The 20,124-nt window shown below is 39.3% G+C and overlaps 1 protein-coding gene across 6 annotated transcripts in view; it reads left to right on the forward strand.

The window, feature by feature from the left end:
• Positions 1-20,124, forward strand: part of LOC127427851 (ephrin type-A receptor 8-like) — a 122,644-nt gene that overhangs the window by 98,387 nt on the left and 4,133 nt on the right. For 4 of the 6 annotated variants that reach the window (XM_051675686.1, XM_051675689.1, XM_051675691.1 and 1 more), the window contains exons 4-16: positions 2,930-3,085; positions 3,637-4,095; positions 5,891-6,015; positions 7,001-7,163; positions 8,112-8,217; positions 11,988-12,055; positions 12,239-12,364; positions 14,446-14,631; positions 15,074-15,135; positions 15,269-15,478; positions 15,639-15,788; positions 17,322-17,512; positions 18,013-18,168. In XM_051675686.1, coding sequence (XP_051531646.1) covers positions 2,930-3,085; positions 3,637-4,095; positions 5,891-6,015; positions 7,001-7,163; positions 8,112-8,217; positions 11,988-12,055; positions 12,239-12,364; positions 14,446-14,631; positions 15,074-15,135; positions 15,269-15,478; positions 15,639-15,788; positions 17,322-17,512; positions 18,013-18,168 — 2,158 coding nt within the window. Of the gene's footprint in view, positions 1-2,929; positions 3,086-3,636; positions 4,096-5,890; positions 6,016-7,000; positions 7,164-8,111; positions 8,218-11,987; positions 12,056-12,238; positions 12,365-14,445; positions 14,632-15,073; positions 15,136-15,268; positions 15,479-15,638; positions 15,789-17,321; positions 17,513-18,012; positions 18,199-20,124 lie in introns of all 6 variants that reach the window. The other 2 variants (XM_051675688.1, XM_051675687.1) reach the window with 2 other exon arrangements.

A 20,124-nucleotide genomic window follows, 5' to 3' on the forward strand; every position in this document is an offset into this window, starting at 1 on the left:
TACAAAATATATTTTGTTTAACAAAAGGCAAGTTTATTTATATAGCACATTTCATACACAATGGCAATTCAAAGTGCTTAACATAAAAATGATAAAGAAAATACAAAATAAAATACATTTTAAAACCAATTAAGAACAAAAAATAAGAATGAAAAGTAATAAAATAAATTTAATAGAAAAGAAAAAAGAATACAGAAATAAAATGATACAGTGCAATCAGTAAGTGCAGCACAGAGCTCAGTGAATAAATGTACAGTTAAAAAGTAAACAAAAGAAAGTGCAGGCTATGCACACACCACACTGCCGTATTCCTTTTCATAGTGTCATTTTTTTCCAACATATACTGTACTAAAGAATGTTTCCAAATGTCATCCGAAAACGTCTCGGTTACGTACATAACCTTACGTACAGACACTGCGTATGATCGCTATGGGACACCGTCTGCGTGTCACATGGTCTGAAGCCCTTATATAATCATATCAATTTATTGGTTGATGGCGCTTAAGTGACACCCCCTAGGGAGCTATGTCATGGGCTCCATAAAGGCACTCGCTTTTGCGCCATCAAATCAGATTTTCTGCAAAAGGCACGAGCCTATGCAGCTGCTAGAGAGTATGGCCAGCTATGCAGCATATCGTTCTCCTCAGGGAACCAAGGTTACGTACGTAACCAAGACGTTCCCTTTCGTGGAACTTAAGCTGCGTATGATCGTTATGGTAATGCAATACATTCATGCCAACTGTCTAAGCCTGTTTGGCAAGCATACAGCGGCACACAAGCGAGCTAAAGAATCTAAATAAAAGGAATTATGACTTTACTCCTGTTACAACAGAGAGAACCTGGGAAGCAGGAGTCAAACCCTCGTCCAGATTCTAAAATCTAACAAATGTATGCAGAGAGGACCACCTTGCCGCCACACAAATATCCTCCAAAGACGCACCTCTAGCCAAAGCCCACAAGGATGCCATGCTCCTTGTAGAATGGGCTTGAATACCCGAAGGCAAAAGTAAACCTTGCACTTCGTAAACACTCGAAATTGCATCAACAAATTCTCTCATTCAGCGTTTTTTAATGGCGACGGCTCACGACACGCATGGTCTCTCACATACTTTGTTCATCAGAAAATGGCTGCCGAGCTAGGCCTCAGAGCATGTCCATTGAGACTCATGCTTTCGCTCAGGGGGAGGGCGACAAACATGAGGAGGATTCCTGTGTCCTTTCGCACTCCTATCTTCTCAGACACAAAGCCAAAAATCCAAACGGCTCCAGCATATGGAGCTCCAAATCTGGAGGCCGTAGAACTGGAACAAGTGGGGATAATGCTTTGTATTGAGAAATTGGGAGCCTCGACGAAGCGCTGTTGTCTTCGTTGGTCCCTTGTAATGTTTGTAAAAAACATACATTGAAATTGCTCTGAAATTTATGCTGTGTCAACGACGTGCTTACTTGTTTGCCACTTAAAAAGGAGAAAAATAATCCTCGCTTCGATGTGAGTCACTAGAAACAAACACGGGCTTAGACAATTCGAGCACTAAAGAACAGAAAATCGATGGTGCGAAAGCAAGCTTCTTTATGGAGCCCGTGACATAGCTTCCTAGGGGGCGTCGCTTAAGTGCCATCAGCCAATAAATTGACGTGATTGTATAAGGGCTTCAGACCACATGACACTCAGACGGTGTCCCATAGCGATCAGGGAACTTCTTAGTGCGGACATGGCCTTAGTATTAAACTTTGTCACTTTTGGTGGTAATCTTAAGTTTCAGCAATTTGAGTTCAGACAACGATTTTCATGTCCCAAAACATACGGGGGTTAAAGGGTATTTCAGGCTATGTACCCATAAATCCATTTTCATTTGAAAACTCTATTTCCAATATTCAGAGTTTCTGAGTTTTTCTTTTTTTTTTTTTTTTTTCAAAGTATACTGTTATGGGAAGCGTTTTCAGTGGCGGAAACAGCCTTCCAGTGTGGTTGAGAAGTGTGAACGTTAAAAATCAATGCATGTTCAAAAGAAAACCTATTAGTGTGAACGTGGCTTTGGTGTCTATCCAAATGTCCACAAAAATGTTTGTGTACATTTCACTTACGAATATCAACAAATACTAATAAAAGATCACCCTGGAAAAGGTCACAAAAAGTTAACTGCAATTAACTTGCTGAAAAGATGCAAACACACCCTGCAACCTCCATTCCCTTGGACATCTTTAAGTGTATATGTTGAATGTGTGTTGCCGGGGTAATCTGTTGAAAACTTGAAAGCGCATAGATGCCACTGTAGTGATGAGCATACGGGTCTGATGTTTATCGTGACCCGCTTTTCAACTCAGGAGCTTTTCGAAAAAAACATCAAGGGAGGGAAGGATTAATCGGATAAAACCAAAAGAGAAAACAGACAAGGATAAATACTGCAAGAAGGAATACTTTTCGGGCTCCCTTGGGTTTCTGCCAGTCAAGATAAAGAACTTGCTATCAGACTATTTTAATTCTCATTCACCCATATGCTTGTTGCCCTTACTTGAACATCCTCTTTGCAAACTCTGCACACATGAGAGTGACAGTGTTTGAGGAATAGTTCACTTGTTATTTTGTATTTGTTTTAATAACATAGTATGACGTAGTTTTAACATAGTTTTCAGAGCCATGGGACTCTGAAAGGGGGCGCAAGTTCATGTCTTGACTGCAATTCATCCCATTTCACTTTCAAAATGGCTAAAAGCCATATAAGGTGTGTAATTTCTGCAATGTGAAGTTTCTGGAATAGAGACAATAACTGCTGTTTTCAAACAAGTTTCCCAGTGGCTTATTTTGGTTTACTTATAGTCTATCCACATTCAACTGGGATAGAAAAAAGTATTTTATCGTCTAAAAAATTAACTTAACCTATTTTCTTCAACCTATTTTCTTTAAACTTGTTTCTATTTTTCCTTTCAGCCTGTGAGGTGGGTTTCTACAAGCCAGTTGCCGGTGATCAGCTTTGTGGGAAATGTCCCCTCCACAGTCACTCCGAGACCAGAGCTGCTCTATCCTGCCCGTGTGATGCCAACTTCTACCGTTCTTCTACGGACCCTCCTGCTTCTGCCTGCACAAGTGAGTGTGCATGCTCCCAAATCAAACTGCCCTGTTACTTTTTAATGTAATATCTTCTAATTCTGATTACACTTCTTAGATACAGTGACCCCAAAAAGTATTTGGACACTTAAGCCACACTTAAAACTGTCTGAATGTCATCGTATTAGATAACAAAATATCAAACCAAGTCATACTAGAGCTTTTCTCAGAACTAACTTCACTTTTTGCAGTTTTTTTGTAATTCATTTTAACCAGCTGATGTCAAAGTGATTTTGATTTAGATTTTTTTTTTTTTTTTTTTTTTTGGATGTATGATGTCAGTTCCCCTCAAGTTAACACAGGTGTTATTGGTTCCAACGTAACTACCCTTGACAATTCAACCTTTTAAGACTTTTTGAGTGAGTGGAAAAACTGTAAGACATGATTATTTGTTGAACTTAGGACGTATAGTTACTGAAGTGTAAATTCAATCATTCCACTTTGATCAGCCAGGGCTGATAAGCATGAATATTCTCAACCTCTCTAATTAACCTCTAATTAACAACTGTCTGACTTCACCCTCCCCACAGGACCTCCTTCAGCTCCAGTAAACGTCATCTCATCTGTGAACGGCACCTCGGTCAGTCTGGAGTGGGGCTCACCTCTGGACACAGGGGGTCGCAGTGATGTCGTCTATGATGTTCAGTGCCAGAAGTGTGACAAAGACGGAACACACTGTGAAGACTGTAGGGTGGGAGCTGGTGGAGGCAATGGGGTGGGAAATGTCAATGGAGCTGTTGGAGACACCACTGGAGCTGTTGGCGGGACAGTTGGAGGAACTGTAAATGGGGTTTTGGTGGCCCGGACTGGAGTGGCCCCGGTACGGTTCATTCCTCAACAGACAAGACTTACGGAACCCTGGGTGACAGTGTTGAACCTTGCCGCTCATGCCAACTACACTTTTCGTATTGTGGCGCTGAATGGAGTCACACACCTGTACAATGAGCAACCACAATCTGTGATGGTCAATATCACCACAAATCAGGCAGGTAAGAAACACTGTTGGGTCATTTAATCTTGATGAATATGTTTGAATAGATGTCCAGAACTTTTAAAACAAATAAGAACAATAGCAATGTTATTTACCTTCACATACTGTAATTCTTAAAAAATCCCTGATAATCCAGGTTTTACTAGCCTAAATTGGTCAAGATATTTAAGCAGTTCAAGCTGTGTTTTGGAACATGGTTAACGAGCTCAGCTAGATATTCACCGTCTTATCCAAGGTGGTCTACAAGCCATGATCAGGTTGACCTTGGCCACACCATTAAGCTTGTCTAATTGATCAACCACCTAAACTAGCCTGAACCAGCTAATGATCATAAATGACCAGCTTCAAACATCTTAGCTAAGGTCGCATACCCGCACTAACCAGGTTGACCTTGGCCTCACCAGCTTGCTAGTCTATCTGATCAACTACTTAAACTAGTTTGAACCACCTAATAATCATAAATGACCACCTTCAAACAACTTGCCTGTAGGATAGGAACCCACTGAAAATCAGATCTTCTGATTTGGGCCAGGAAAACATTGTTTCTTTTTCCTGTATAAAATAAATAAACTCAATCTTAGCTAAGGAAGTCTACCAGTCCTAACCAAGTTGACTTCAGCCCCACCAGCTAGTAGTCTAGCTCATCAACCACCTAAACTAGTTCAAACCAACTGATGGCCAAAATGATCAGCTTCGAACTGCTTATCCAAGGTGGTCCACCAGCACTAACCGGTTGACTTTAACGCCACCAGCTAGTAGTCTAGCTGATCAGCCATCTAAATTAGTTTGAACCAGCTAATGACCAAAATGACCAGCTTTGAACAGCTTAGCCAAGGTGGTCTATCCGCACTAACCAGGTTTACCCCTGCCCCACCAGCAAACTAGTCTATTTGATCAACCACTTAAACTTGCTTGAACCAGCTAATAATCATAAATCACTAGCTTCAAACAATTAAGCCTAGGGGGTCTACCAGCCCAAACCACATTGACCTCAGCCAGAGAAGCAGTAGTCTAGCTAGCTGATCAGCCACTTAAACAAGAGTGAACCAGATATTGATCATAAATGACCAGCTTCAAATGGCCTAGCAAAGGTGGTCTACCAGCCCTAACCATGTTGACTTCAATTCCACCAACTAGCTGGTCTAGCTAATCAGCCACCTAAACTAGTTTTAACCAACTAATGACCAAAATGACCAGCTTCAAATATCTTAGTTAAGGTGGTCTACCAACACTTACCAGGTTGACTTCAATCCAATCATCCAGCAGTCTAGCTGATCAACCACCTAAACTAGCGTGAACCAGCTAATGATCATAAATGATTTGCTTCAAACAGCTTAATGTATGTAATCTACCTGCCCTAACTAAGTTGAACCCACCAGCCTGTAGTCTGATCAACCATCTAAACTAGTTTACCAACTAATGATCAGCTTCAAACATCTTAGCCAAGGCAGCCATACCAGCTTACTAGTCTGATGAATCAAACATTTAAATTAGCTTCAACCAGTTAGTGACCATAAATAACCATCTTAATACAGATTATCCAAGGCTGTCTACCAGTCCTTTAGTCTCACTGATCAACCACCTAAACTAGTTTGAAACAATTTATTACCAAAATTACCATTTGGTAGACCAGTAAACCATATTAAATCAGCAACTGGTTTTGACTTGATTTCCCAACAGGATAATATTGCATTTCGTTGTACAAATTTTATTGTTTCTCATTATTTAACATAAATAGTTATAGAATTAATTTGTAGTTTTACAAATGAGACGTTCATGCCTTGTTTCCACAGCTCCATCTCAAGTAATGGCTATCCGACAAGAAAACACCAGTCAGAACAGCATTACCCTTTTCTGGCATGAACCAGCCCAGCCCAATGGAGTTATATTGGAATATGATATCAAATATTATGAAAAGGTAGGATGATTTCTTTATCAAAGCGAATATACTCCAAGTCCAATAGGCTTGATTTTGATTTATTAACGAGAAGGTCTTTGCATCATTACAAATGGCTTGACGGCGAGTGCCACTTAATGAAGGATCTCATTTTATAGACTAGCCCGATGTCAGATACCTCAATTTAACCACTTGGCTTATTGGCAGTTCAATCTAATTGAAAGGAAATTACCAACCAATAGCACTCTCTGACTGATTGGGTGAGATTATTTAAAGTGACATTGATGGCAAACAGTTAGTGCTGCCAAACACTGGAGGGAAGTTAATTGTTGCGTGAGCTGGGAGCTTTGCTGCCTAATGGCACAAAATACATCCTAGCTGTGACAGAGAATTAGTATACAGTGCCTACTTAACAATGCCACAATGTAAATATGATTTGTATGCAATCCCTGTTTGCCAAGCCACTGTCCGTGGTGCTGATTCCTGGGGAACGGTGCTTAACAAAGACCACGCACAGGTTTTTGATGGACACAGAGTGCCTGCGGTTTTCTCAGTGGACCAAAAAGCATCAAAGCCATTTAAACAAAGTGAAATGGACACATTGGACTGAAGCAGGGAATGCTAACAGATTAGTAAACTGCATTATTGTTGGAACTTCAGTTTAAGCTGTTCAATCCATCTTGGCTCAGTCAGAATGACAGCCTCAGTCACCATTCACTTTCATTGTCAATAAAAGTGAATGGTGAATGAGACTAACATTCTGCCTATTGCCTTACATCTCCTTTTGTGCTTCATGAAAGAAATGAAGTCCTAAAGGTTTAGAACAAAATTTTGCCAGGTCCTTGTTTTGAAGTTTGTCAGTTTGTCTTTGGTCACTGTCATCCTTATTTATGGATTTTATTAACATAAATCACCTTAAATAGATTCTTTACTTGAACTGATTGTCCTTTAGAGTTACATTGTAACCCTTCTTCGTCTTGTTTGTCCATCTGGGACATCTCCACAGGACAATGAGCAGCAAAGTTATGCTACACTAAAGTCAAAGAATACCAGTGCTAAAGTCTCAGGACTGAAGCCCGGCACAAGCTACATCTTCCAGATACGGGCCAGAACCTCTGCTGGCTGTGGCCGTTTCAGCCAATCAGTGGAGATACAAACCGGCAAAGCACGTGAGTGCTTCTCCACATGTTTATGCTAATGACATTTTCACCTGGTGGTTGATAAAACTAACAAACAAAGAAATATATAACATTTAAGGAGGGAGCTAAGACATATTTAGGATCCAGAATATCATAGAGACTGGGGGTGGGCTATTTTGACTAGGCCAGTAAGAAACCACTTAGCAATCACCTGAAACACCCTAACAACCACCTAGCAAAGCAATAGCAACCACATAGAAATGTGCCAACAAACACTTAGCATTTTGGTAGCTAGTTTTGCAAAGGCAAGCATCATTCATATTTTCTTTAGAAATTTTTATATTATAACATGAATTATTCATTAATCAAACACCTGTATTTAAAGTGACTTAATAATGACAGATGCTTCAACACAGTTTTTAGACTTTTTAGACTTAATACTGTTAAATCCATTAAATTCTAAATATTTATTTTTGATGCATTCATCTTTTTCGAATAAAAAACATTACAATATGTTTAAAACCTCATGGTCTTCAAAAATTATTAGCTATAATGAAGTGTTTTTAATTCATTTGATTGGTTAATTAGAAGATTTGCACCAAAATTGTTCTTAAAATGGCAATACCTTCAATCAGGGCCATCCCAAGCAAAGTGCGGGGCCCATGAAGAGATTGTTGCTTGAAGAATTTGTACTATATATGTGAACTCCAGTGAATTGACAATAAATGACAAAGTAAATTAAAAGCACCTGAGAGACCTGAGTGGAAAATGCTAATTTATACCTTGAATATTCAAAATCTACCGTACACTGGTATATCTTGTGAAGCTGATTGTTTTCATCTTCTTGGATAAATATGAGTTTTCCGCAACCATTTCCTTTTCAGTCTAGCATCCCCCTGCAGTGGCAAAACTGTTGATGATTTAGTGCTTAATGAGGCATTTGTGTTGATATGTGCCGGTTTCTTTTTTCTTCGCCAGCTCCCCTGCGATATACCAACATGACGGTTATCTGGATCTGCATGGTTTCGGTAATGGGACTGGTGACATTTCTGGCCGTTGTCATCTGCAGAAAACGGCAAGAGGAGTACTTTGAATTATCTGCCTTCACTTTCCCCTGCTGTATTCTGTAATATATGTCTAGAGAAAACTCATGCCAGCTTTCCATCCTGAAATAATCACCACTCAAATATGATTCATGCTGAAATTACACTCAGTTTAGAAAACTGTGTTTCACAAGGCAATATTTAGGCAAAGTTGCTCCCTGAAAAGTACACCTCAATAAAACTATTCTATTGATTTAGGAATAATCTTGTGTAGTCATATCGAATGCAACAGTAGGGTTCTGCAAGTAAAAAACCCATTCTTTTTCTCCATTGAGAAATTGTTTTTTTTTTAATGATAACATATAAACATTTAAAGATAGACTTTTCATGAGTTCTCATGGTATATGCTTCTGTAGAAGCAACAAGTCAGAATGATTTCAACTTCATTAGTGAAAATTAAATTGCTTTTGTGGTGGAATTCCTGGAAACCGGTATTTTTGGCAAAAAAGCTCTACAAATTTGTTGATTTAGAGGCCGTTCAAACCGAATGCATTCTTGCGAGGAAAAAAAAAAAAGAGAAAAAAAAAGATACAGCATCTAAAAAAATGTGACGCTCCTGAGTGAGATGCGGGAAACCAGTGAGACGCAGCACAAAGGTCAGAAACTGTCTAGCTCATGTTTACATAAAAAACAATTAAAAAACAGTGCAGACAGACAAAAACTTGCACCTTAAGCTTATTTTCTCTGCTATTCATACTATTTTTTTAAATAAAAGTATGAATTTAACCACACAGTCTTGTACATTTGTCTTTTTGTGAAATGCCAACTTTTTGCCTTCTTTTTGCTTCAAATGAAATGTTGCAGTACTGTTATTTATCTCTCTTTTTAAAGATATGTTTAAATATATCTAAGATGTATTTGATATATTTTAAATGCATGTGGAGTAAAAGAATGGGAAAAAGTCAATCTAATGGAGTTTTATAAACAAGGTTTGGGAGGAGTAAGGTCATTTAATCCGACCAATCACATTGCTAGAGTAAGCATATATAAACAGCTGCTTACCTCTACATGGCGTCGAGTCTTCTGGCATTCGGCCCCGCCCATGCAGTGACTCGGATAATTGGATGCAACTTCGCTGCAAAGCAATCGCTTTCATCAGAATAGCTCTTCCATACAAACAATCTCATTATTAAACAGAAGCTGCCATAGCAGCACATTTGTATTTTGTAGTATTTACCGCTACCACGTTAAGTGTTATATTTTTACTCTTTCTTTTTTCTATGCTCCATCCGCCAAAGCAGTGTATAGCGTGAATTTGCTTCTGCAAACTGGCTGCTTTGGCACTGTATACATGTGAAAGCTCTCTACGACTGCTCATATGCTCTCTTATCAAAAGTTTCCACCCGGAGCGGTCCATTGCGTGAGCTACCTCTGTGAACGGGTGCTGCTCTGGCTCATGTTACTTGGATTCTATCCCAGCTCCATTTGAATGCGAGGGAAACAAAGATTAACTATATAATTCAATCATCATTGCAATGCTCCCCAGCATTTCAGTCTGGTTCTCTAGCACAGCTGATTCCTGTCAGCCTCATTGCCTCGCAGCTCGGTTAGGGCGCGATCCATTCAGCGATTTTGTTTGCCAAATTCTAAACATGAATATCACAATCATTCTCCCTTCAAAAATGCCATCCTGAGCGTGATTTATCCAATTCGGAACACAGGGGCAATCTTGCAACAGTGAATTCCTTTCAATCGACCGATACTCTAATTATAGTTTCTTTTCAAACCAACGCAGACATTTAAGTGCAAGCTCGCTGCTGTGCAGCACTTGCTCTGACCATTCCACAGCACACCGCAGTTATACACAGCCTCTGTCTGAACAGACACAAGCCGAATTCGGCTCCGCAAGAGGCCATTTCCCCCCAAATCCTACAAACATTTCGGACAGCTCGGAAATGCTTCAAAGATTTCCACCTAAATTACAATCTGCCATTTCTATATTTTTCTGTCCTCTCTGTATCCTCCTTTGACTCACACCCCAACAAACCTAAAACTACTTTCTATCGATCTGCTAACTCATTGCCTAAACACTCTTCGTCAGGGCTACATTTCTCTAAACAGCTCAAATAAAACACTAAACGCCATGTTCATCCTTGCCTTATTTGACTTCCTCCATTGCTCCGAACTCACCACCATGACAAAATTTGACCCAAGAACCCATCCCTCTATTTCGGACCTCCACATCATAGAAAACGTCACAATCAGATACTTCATCAAAACTATACTAAAGCCATTCCTTTTGCATCGGCGCCACATCCATAGCAGCCTACAAAGGTCTGCCCGAACACCAAACATGATAACGGGGCCACTGGTCATCCAACGCATTCCTCGGTTACATCCGTACCAACCACCTTCATATCTGGAAGGCCAATAAAGCCCTGATTAACCAGCCACAAATTCCCATCCGGGGTCAGGAGGATGCTTGCTTCACAGCAGGGGTCCGCCCCAGCTAGTCCGGAAGCCTCCCGTCCCACAATGCAGGACGGGCACACCTAAAGCACTCAAGGGCTTTCCTGTTTGAACCGCTGCGGGGGTTCTCCTGCTCGAATGCCGTGTGAGCTAACTCACATTTATTTGTATTGTGGGCTCCCCCTTTCGAAGTGCAGTGAGGGCCCCTCATTGCCAGGAGGAGAGGCTGAGGTTGTCCCGAATGCCTAGGATCCACTCCTATACACGGGATGATCTGCCCTAGTGGCTAGGGTTCACGCCTCCACTTGGGTGGGCCTTATTCCCCTGGCGCAATCCACAAGGGCTCCCCCATTCAAACCTCAGCGGGGCTTCTCCCGTTCCGAACACTGAGTGAGCTATTCATGTTTATTTGTATCGTTCGATCGCAGGTCGGGCTCGCCTGCTTGAGCGGAGCAGTGCTCTGTCCCTTGGGGTTCGCCCGCTCGCTGCACGGGCCCATCCGTCAAACTCACCAAGCCTGGAGGGAGACTTAAGGTTCGGTCCATGCGGCTAGGATTCTCGCCTTAGTCTGGGGCCCCCGCGTTCGGGCGTAACAATCCCTCCAGCGCTTTTCAGCTCTTGCAGAGCTCATTTCTGTGCGGCCGCAACCGCCACAGTCTCTTCAGTGCTTATGCCTAATTTCCATTCTCCACCTCTACCTATTCTATACCTCCCAGTTTCCTATCCCCCGAGCGGACCCTAGTGTGAAGCTACCTACAGTAGCAGCCCCTGCTCGTTCTATCATACTTTGGCACCTCACAGGGCTCAGCAAGCACCTCCCCCTTCCCCAAACTCATTTCATTGCTCCATGCTCCTTTTTGGGGGGTACAAGAGGTATCATAAAATACTTGGTCTCACTGTCCCGTTTTCTGGCATCTTTTGGGGGGTATTTGGCTCAGGTCAAGCCTTGAGCCTCAAACCCTTCGCCCAGGACAGCGAGCCACAAAAGTCTACAGTTTGTAAGTGTGCAGTTTCTAAGCAGGATTACATTAACAACATACATTTCCACAAGTCTATGTTAAGTAATAAATTTAATTGTGATTTATCGCTCATTTTAATGAACGGAAACTTTTTCAGATTGTTTGATATTTATAAACTAGCAGATTAAGACACAGAGAATTTGATATCCCCATGTAAAGAGTACATGTTAAAAACCTCTCGAAGTCCTTTAATGATTAAGGATTGAGTTAATGAAATTTTAAATTTGAGTATAATTAGCATGGGATGTAAATCATGAACTTTGGGCCTTATGTCTTGTGTTTATATAAAAATGTTTTTATTTCTCCTTCTGGTTTCATTACAGACGCTGTGGGTACAGCAAAGCTTTCCAAGACTCAGACGAGGAGAAAATGCACTACCAAAATGGCCATGGTATGAGATACACTCTGTTCCCAGATGATTCCTCTTTTAATGAATTTTAGGAAGGAAACGATTGCTTTTTTGCTTCAATATATTGCTGTAGCTGCTGTCTGGGCCCTTCAGAGATTGTGGCTATGACTGAAAATTGCTTTCATGCTGCAATATGTGACCAAATGCTAATTCTGTTTATTCTAGTATCATTTCCAGAAGCCAGATTTTATATTGATCCCCACACATATGAGGACCCCTGCCAGGCTGTCCACGAGTTTGCCAGAGAAATTGAAGCTTCCAGGATCAAAATAGAGAAAATCATTGGTTCAGGTATTTGTCCTTTGCAACTGTGTCCAAAACACCTGGGTATTCAGGCACTACATGAGTACTGCCTTTAAAAAGTGAGATTCATAATTGTATATGAAATGACGGGGGGGTGGGGGAGGGGGGAATCTGGATCTATTAAGTTATTCAAAAATACATACAAAATTTAATTAAACCGCAGAAAAAAATATTTAAATGACTTTGAACTCAGAAACTTGAATTGAACACGTTCATCATAGTAGAGAGGTATAAGTAATTGTTTTGTGTGAAAGTCATGTAATCCTCCAGAGACAGTTAAAAAAAAAAAAAAAAGAAGAAGAAGACAAAAAAAGAAATGTTTGTGAAGGTAATTTAGAATAATATTTTATTATTATTATTATTATTTTTAAAGCAGTGAAATTATTTTGTTTTAAAATATTATGAATATTTGAAAGAACTTTGTCCGCCAAATCAAAGTCAGGTGGTGTAACCATAATGTAGATAGACATTCTGTTGTTGTGTAACGAAAAATAAATATATAAATAGATAAAACAGACTGGATACCTTTAGACCCTCAAGAATGTGTAAGAAGTTTTTAAAATATGTCAGACATGATATTTTTAGGAGAAGGCACATTTTGTTCAGGTCAGCTGGAGAAACCCTAAGATATTTGTGACTAGAAAATAAGAAAAAATATTCATAATATTTTTAATATTGTAAATTCATAATATTTGTAAAATAATATGTTTTTTACCTTGAAAAATATGTTTGTTTTTCTTTACTTTATGTACACTCACCTGTATTCAAGGTGCAACGGAAGTATTTTAATACTTTTTACATAATGGTTACAACACTTGACATAAATATATATATATATATATAGTTAAATGCTTTAAATGTATGTATGTATGTATATCTATCTATCTATCTATCTATCTATCTATATATATATCTATCTATCTATCTATATATATATATATATATATATATATATATATATATATATATATATATATATATATATATATATATATATATATAAAACCAACATGGACACAAAGAATACATTTCTACAAACTTGATACATGTGTTTTAATTTTTTTTTTTTTTTTTTTTTATTAAAGTAAAAAAAAAAAAGATCTCAGACAGCTTTATTTATCAATGACCAATATACGCACATCATTTCAATTTTAAAGACTCTATTTAAACCTGGTTCTAACATCCGATCTGGGTGATCCAATCATAAGCACTAAATACAGGTGTAAATGGGTCCCAACACATTCCGATCACTTAAACCACATTTGGAGTCAGAAACACACTGCATTTTTAGTATAAATGCTAATCCGTCCTGATGCATCGCAGACAACAGCAAAGAACCGCATACTCACCTGTCAATTAACCGCTTTACTAAAATAAAAGTTTTAAACTTTGCTGGCTATTTACAGCTTTAAAAAACAAAAAAACAAATGAAAAAGTCTATATATGCGAAAGACGTCACAAAATATCTTCAATATGCCTGATACTGACTTGCAATGACACAGATAATCTGAAGCACGCACATCTGAAGTTACAGGCATACCCCTAAAATAGCTGAGAATTCTGCTCAAAACATCACATTTGAAGTTAGATTAAAATGCAAGTATATTTGAGCAAAATGCCAAGTACAACTGTGGTCTGTTAGTCTGATTTCAGAAAAATAAAAGTATGAAAAAGTACAATTTCAGTCGGACTAAATCGTTTCCATGACATTGGAGTGGTGGTGGCGCCAGGAGTGGTGGTGGCGTAGTGGGCTAAAGCACATAGCTGGTAATCAGAAGGTTGCTGGTTCAATCCCCACAACCACCACCATTGGGTCCTTGAGCAAGGCACTTAACTCCAGGTTGCTCCAGGGGTATTGTCCCTGTAATAAGTACACTATAAGTCGCTTTGGATAAAAGCATCTGCCAAATGCATAAATGTAAAAAAAGACTGAAAAACTGAAATTGAACTTTTAAAGTGCATGTAAACGTACTGACTGAAGGTTAAAATGAGAACTTGAATACAAATCCGACATGTGTGGACACTGCCTACCTTCTAATACTTTTTTTTTTTTTTCTGGCACATATCAGGAGAGTTTGGGGAAGTATGCTATGGGCGGATGAAACTGCCAGGAAAACGTGATATTCCGGTAGCTCTGAAGACTCTTAAAGCTGGATACACAGAGAAACAGAGAAGAGATTTCCTCAGCGAGGCCAGCATCATGGCGCAGTTTGACCACCCTAACGTTATACACCTGGAGGGGGTTGTTACTCGCAGTAAGCATTTTACTTTAGTCCCAAAAAGTATTTGCACATTTAAGTTACACTTAGAAATTTAGGAATGCCATTACATTAGATAACAAAATCAAACCAAGTGGCATCTGCAAACGATTGATGCTTGAGCTTTTCTCAGAACTATTTTCACTTTTCTGTGCCATTTTTGCATATCATTTTTAAACAACTGGGGCAAGGTGAGTTTTAGTGAATTTACGAATTCAGTTCCCCACAAGTTCACACAGGTGTCCTAGCAAAGAAACCACAGATGTAGTTCATCACATTAAATATTGGCATGTTCCACTAGCGTGGAATCCTATAGTTGGAAAGTGGAAACCTATAGTTTAATTTAATTGCTATAGACTTGCATCATCTCTCCCAACTCTTGATATCTTTTTCTCGTTCCTTCTCCTGTTTTCCTCCTTGTTTCTCTCGCTCTGCCCAGGCAAACCGGTAATGATCATCACAGAGTACATGGAGAACGGCTCGCTGGACTCTTTCCTCAGGGTGTGTAAACACGGCTCTGTTTGTTCTGTTAGATCTCTGTGGTTTTGTTTCGCCTCGTTTAACCTCCCTGTGAACTGAAGTATAACTTCACAAAGTTTTCTCTTCCTTGGCTTGTTTTCGTAACTCTAAACAGAGACATGACGGTCAGTTCACCATTATTCAGCTGGTCGGGATTCTTCGTGGTATAGCAGCCGGCATGACTTACTTGGCTGATCTGGGGTACATCCACCGGGATCTGGCTGCCAGGAACGTTCTGGTCAACAGTAATCTAGTGTGCAAAATTTCAGATTTCGGTCTGTCACGCGTTCTAGAAGATGACCCTGATGCAGCCTACACCACAAGTGTGAGTGTTCTTGTTCTGATTTGTTTCAATGACTTTTGGAACCCACTGTATGTCTATTTCATATCACAATTGTTGGTGTTTAAATTTGTATGCATCTAAATTTGTTCATCCTTCCCACTAATCTTTTTTTCTTCCTTTGTTATTTTTTATGGAATTTTAGGGAGGAAAGATCCCAATCCGTTGGACGGCCCCTGAGGCTATTGCCTATCGGAAGTTCTCGTCCTCCAGTGATGTGTGGAGTTATGGAGTGGTAATGTGGGAAGTGATGTCATATGGAGAACGGCCATATTGGAACTTGACCAACAGAGATGTGAGTCTAGATCAAACACACACTTCACAAACTTCATATTGGCTATGTTTGGAATACACACTAGCATACTCCCTTACTGTTTTACAGCATGCAACTGGATAGATCACACACTTCACAAGCCTCATATTGGCTATTTTCAAAATGGCATACTACCTTTACTATTTTTGCAGCGTGCAACTGCACAGATCACATACTTCATAAAGTTCTTGTTGGCTTTGTCAAAATAGCACATTAGCATACTACATTTACTAGTTTTAGTGAATGCAACTGTATAGATCACATATACTTCTCCAGCTGCAAATTGGCTATTTTCAAAATAACATACTACCTATACTATTTTTGCAGCGTGCAAATGTACAGATCACACATACTTTGGCTATGTTCAAAATAGCATACTAGCATACTACATATTCAATTGTTGCACTGCCGATCACAAATACTTCAAGTCCATATAGCCCAGGAGTGTCCAAACTTTTTCAGTCAGGGGAAAATGCAGAAAAAAAATAAGGTCCGCAGGCCGCATTGCTGTAATAATTTAAAATGGGGCTAGAAGCTACTAGACTGCCACAATGCATAGTCTTTATCAGCCACGGCCCGTGCATTTTAAGTCTTCAGTGCGATTCACGCCATTAAGAAAACACAGTTTCACAATGAATAAGACACCGTATGCCGCATCATACATTACGTAGCAGTCAACTAATAATCAACATTTAATATTTTTGCAGAATGAAACTGTACATATCACACATATTTCAAGTTTATATTAGCTATATTGAAGATAGCATATTAGCATACTACCTTTACTGTTTTTGCAGCATGCAACTGTACAGATCACACATACTTCACCAAATTCATATTAACTATGTTTAGAGTAGCATGCTACCACACTAATCTTTATATTTTTGGATGCAGTACGTATATTTATATATGTATACATGCCTCTCCTTGACTAATTATTTGATCTGACTCTCAAAAGTAAAATTTTTTACTCAAAATTGGATTAAAATGCAAAATACGCCATTTTATTAATGAGATGATGAAACCATGTCCAACTGGATGCCCAGTAATGAGTTCATGTGACAACAATGTAGCATACTACTGTCTGAAACATTTATTGCTGAGAAATACGTAATGTTTCATATTCTATATTTTAAATGTTACATTTTTTATTTTATTTTTTTTTACTCGATTTATGTTATAAATTTACACTAAATAATTACAGAGTTACAAATATAAAAACGTTTGTTAGATTTATGCTGCTAAATATGGTGAAAATGTGTCACCACAGTTTGTGAAAAAAATTATTGTATAATGCAGGGTATGGAGGATGCTAGTATTCCATTCCGAACACAGCCATTGTTAAATCCTCATTTTTTTTTAAGTTGCTTTTGATAAAAGCATTTAATAAATGACTAAATGTAAATGTAAATGTAAAATATCAATCATGATAATTTGATTAGTGGAATCATCAGAAAAAGGCAAATCAATGTGCAATATCATACATATATTAATTTGATTCTTGTATTTCTGCAGGTAATTAAGTCTGTAGAGGAGGGCTACAGACTCCCTGCACCCATAGGCTGTCCCAGTGCCCTCCACACTCTCATGCTGGACTGCTGGCAGAGAGACCGCAACGAAAGACCCAAATTCTGCCAGATCGTCACTGTGCTGGACAAGCTGATCCGGAACCCAGAGAACCTCAAGTCAATGGACACATTGTGTAGGTGAGCACCCGGCAATCGATACAGGTCTTTCAGAGGGATTTACTTGACAAATGCACTTTGTTAGTATCAGTTATGATCCATTTGAAAAGTCCCACAAAGTTGCCGAAAAAGTTTCGGGAATACGGTAAGATGCTTTAAGGCTTTAAATGTACACTTTGCAATAAGCTCATCTCAAATAGATGTGTTTGCCGTTAAATAAAAGGCCTCTGTGTGATACTGACATTGATCCAAAAGAGTGAACCAAAAAAAGAATGCTTCTTTCACAATTGGACTTACCGTTGCATAAATTGCAAGTACCATCGAGTTACTGGTGCGTATCGAGGTGGGGGGGGGTCGATGGGTAAAAAGAGCGATTTCATCCCTGTATTAATCTACCCGAACCGGCCCCTCCTCTCCAACCTTCTCTATCATTTTAACTTGTATTGATTTTCTGCCTGTGCTAACGCATTTCAAAGGTACATCTCGTACACACTTTCCCACACCCTGTGTTCTCATTTCAGACTAAACAGTCCTTTGATGAACAGAAGTATTCCTGATTTCACCAGCTGCAGATCAGTGGACGAGTGGTTGGACACCATTAAGATGGGCCGTTATAAGGACCGATTTGCCGCAGGAGGGTACCTGACTCTAGGGCATGTGATGAGGATGAATCAACAGTAAGCTGATTGATGGAGTGCTTGAGATTGGTAATGCCGGAATGAAGCCCTTTAGATACATCATTGTGTGCTTGCAGGGTTCCAGAGTAAAATACATGAATCTTGATGCCAAGGTAGATTGAGAATACATTGGAGGAACCTTTTTGGTTTTAAGACACTGACTGTCACCTCCTAAGTCAGATCAGTTGACTATTAGATGCAGTGTCCATATTCTCCACAATACCATTGGCTGTTTAATGTGCCAGTTGGTCCATTATTAAGATAGATAGATAGATAGATAGATACACACACACACACACACCGATCAGCCACAACATTAAAACCACTTGCCTAAAATTGTGTAGGTCCCCCTTGTGCCACCAGAACAGCTGTTGGCACTGTTTTGGCGGCACGAGGGGGACCTACACAATATTAGGCAGGTAGTTTTAATGTTGTGGCTGATCGGTGTACATACATACTGTGTAAGCAGGGTTGGGTTTACTTTTTAAATGTAATCTGTTACAATACAGATTACTTGGTAAACAATGTAATCAGTAACTTAATCCAGTTACCTCAATAAGAAAGTAATGTAATCAGATTAGTTTTAGTTAGTTTTTGATTACCTCAAGATCGCATTTGTGAATAAAGACAAGAGAAAAGCAATATTTTCTCAAAGACTTTTAATCATACCTTCTGAATGCAAACAAACCATGTTTGAATAATGTTATGAGTGATGTAGCTATTATTATATATAAGAACAAAGCATGAAAAACAGGGACACTGCCTCCTTAATAGGAAAACAGAATATGTTCAAATGTAGAACAGGTGAGATCTCTATCTGTTACAGAAAATAGTTTATTTTCTCATCAAGCAAATACAGTTAGAACAGATGCAATGAATTATGTCTTGGTTAACATTAAAAAATCTGACAGGATATACCTCAGATTCAAGAACATTACCAAGTTGAATTCTGCCATGTATTGCAGTTAGCATGTAGGCTTTCATCATTATTATTATTAATGCCTCCAATGCCTGTCATCTTGTTTTAAAGAATAGATTAAAATAGATGAAACCTTTTTTAGTGTGTCTTGATTTACTTATCCCTACTCTCTATGAGTTTTAAAATGTTACATTTGCCAGTATTTCTCCCTCACCCATACTTTTGAACTGTTCTTAACAATACATCAAAATCAAAAATTATCCATTGCATTTTTCCTCTATTAACTTAATATTTTCAATTAATTTGGTATTCATGTGTACAATCTGGATTTTTATATTTTTTTAACAAAGAAAAATATAAATAAATGCTGTCCCAATTACTGTTGTCATTACAACATGAAATCATTTCAAAGAAAAATTTCAACTGAAGTTAAGATGGAAATGATAAGTCACGTTAAAGTTTCGACAGTAGGTGCCCTGTGTACCAGAATATCGTCCGTTCGCCAGGGGGAGTGGTTGTTTCTCCACTTCTGTTGAGTAGTTTCTGCTCCCGCGAAAACTATCGACAGACGGTCGGACTGTGAAATTATATTTTTATTTTTTTATCCCCTTTTCTCCCAGTTTGGAATTTCCAATTCCCACTACTTAGTAGGTCCTCATGGTGGCGCGGTCACTCACCTCAATCCTGGTGGCAGAGGACAAGTCTCAGTTGCCTCCGCTTCTGAGACCGTCAATCCGTGCATCTTATCACGTTGCTGGTTGTGCATGACACCACGGAGACTCACAGCATATGGAGGCTCATGCTATTCTCCGCGATCCACGCACAAATTACCACGCACCCCACTGAGAGCGAGAACTACTAATCACGACCACGAGGAGGTTACCCCATGTGACTCTACCCTCCCTAGCAACCTGGCCAATTTGGTTGCTTAGGAGACCTGGCTGGAGTCACTCAGCACACCCTGGATTCGAACTCGCAACTCCAGGGGTCATAGTCAGCGTCAATGCTCGCTGAGCTACCCAGGCCCCCACAAGCAG

The sequence above is a fragment of the Myxocyprinus asiaticus genome, chromosome 37 (genome assembly GCF_019703515.2).
Source record: "Myxocyprinus asiaticus isolate MX2 ecotype Aquarium Trade chromosome 37, UBuf_Myxa_2, whole genome shotgun sequence".
In the NCBI taxonomy this organism is placed as follows: Eukaryota; Metazoa; Chordata; class Actinopteri; order Cypriniformes; family Catostomidae; genus Myxocyprinus; species Myxocyprinus asiaticus.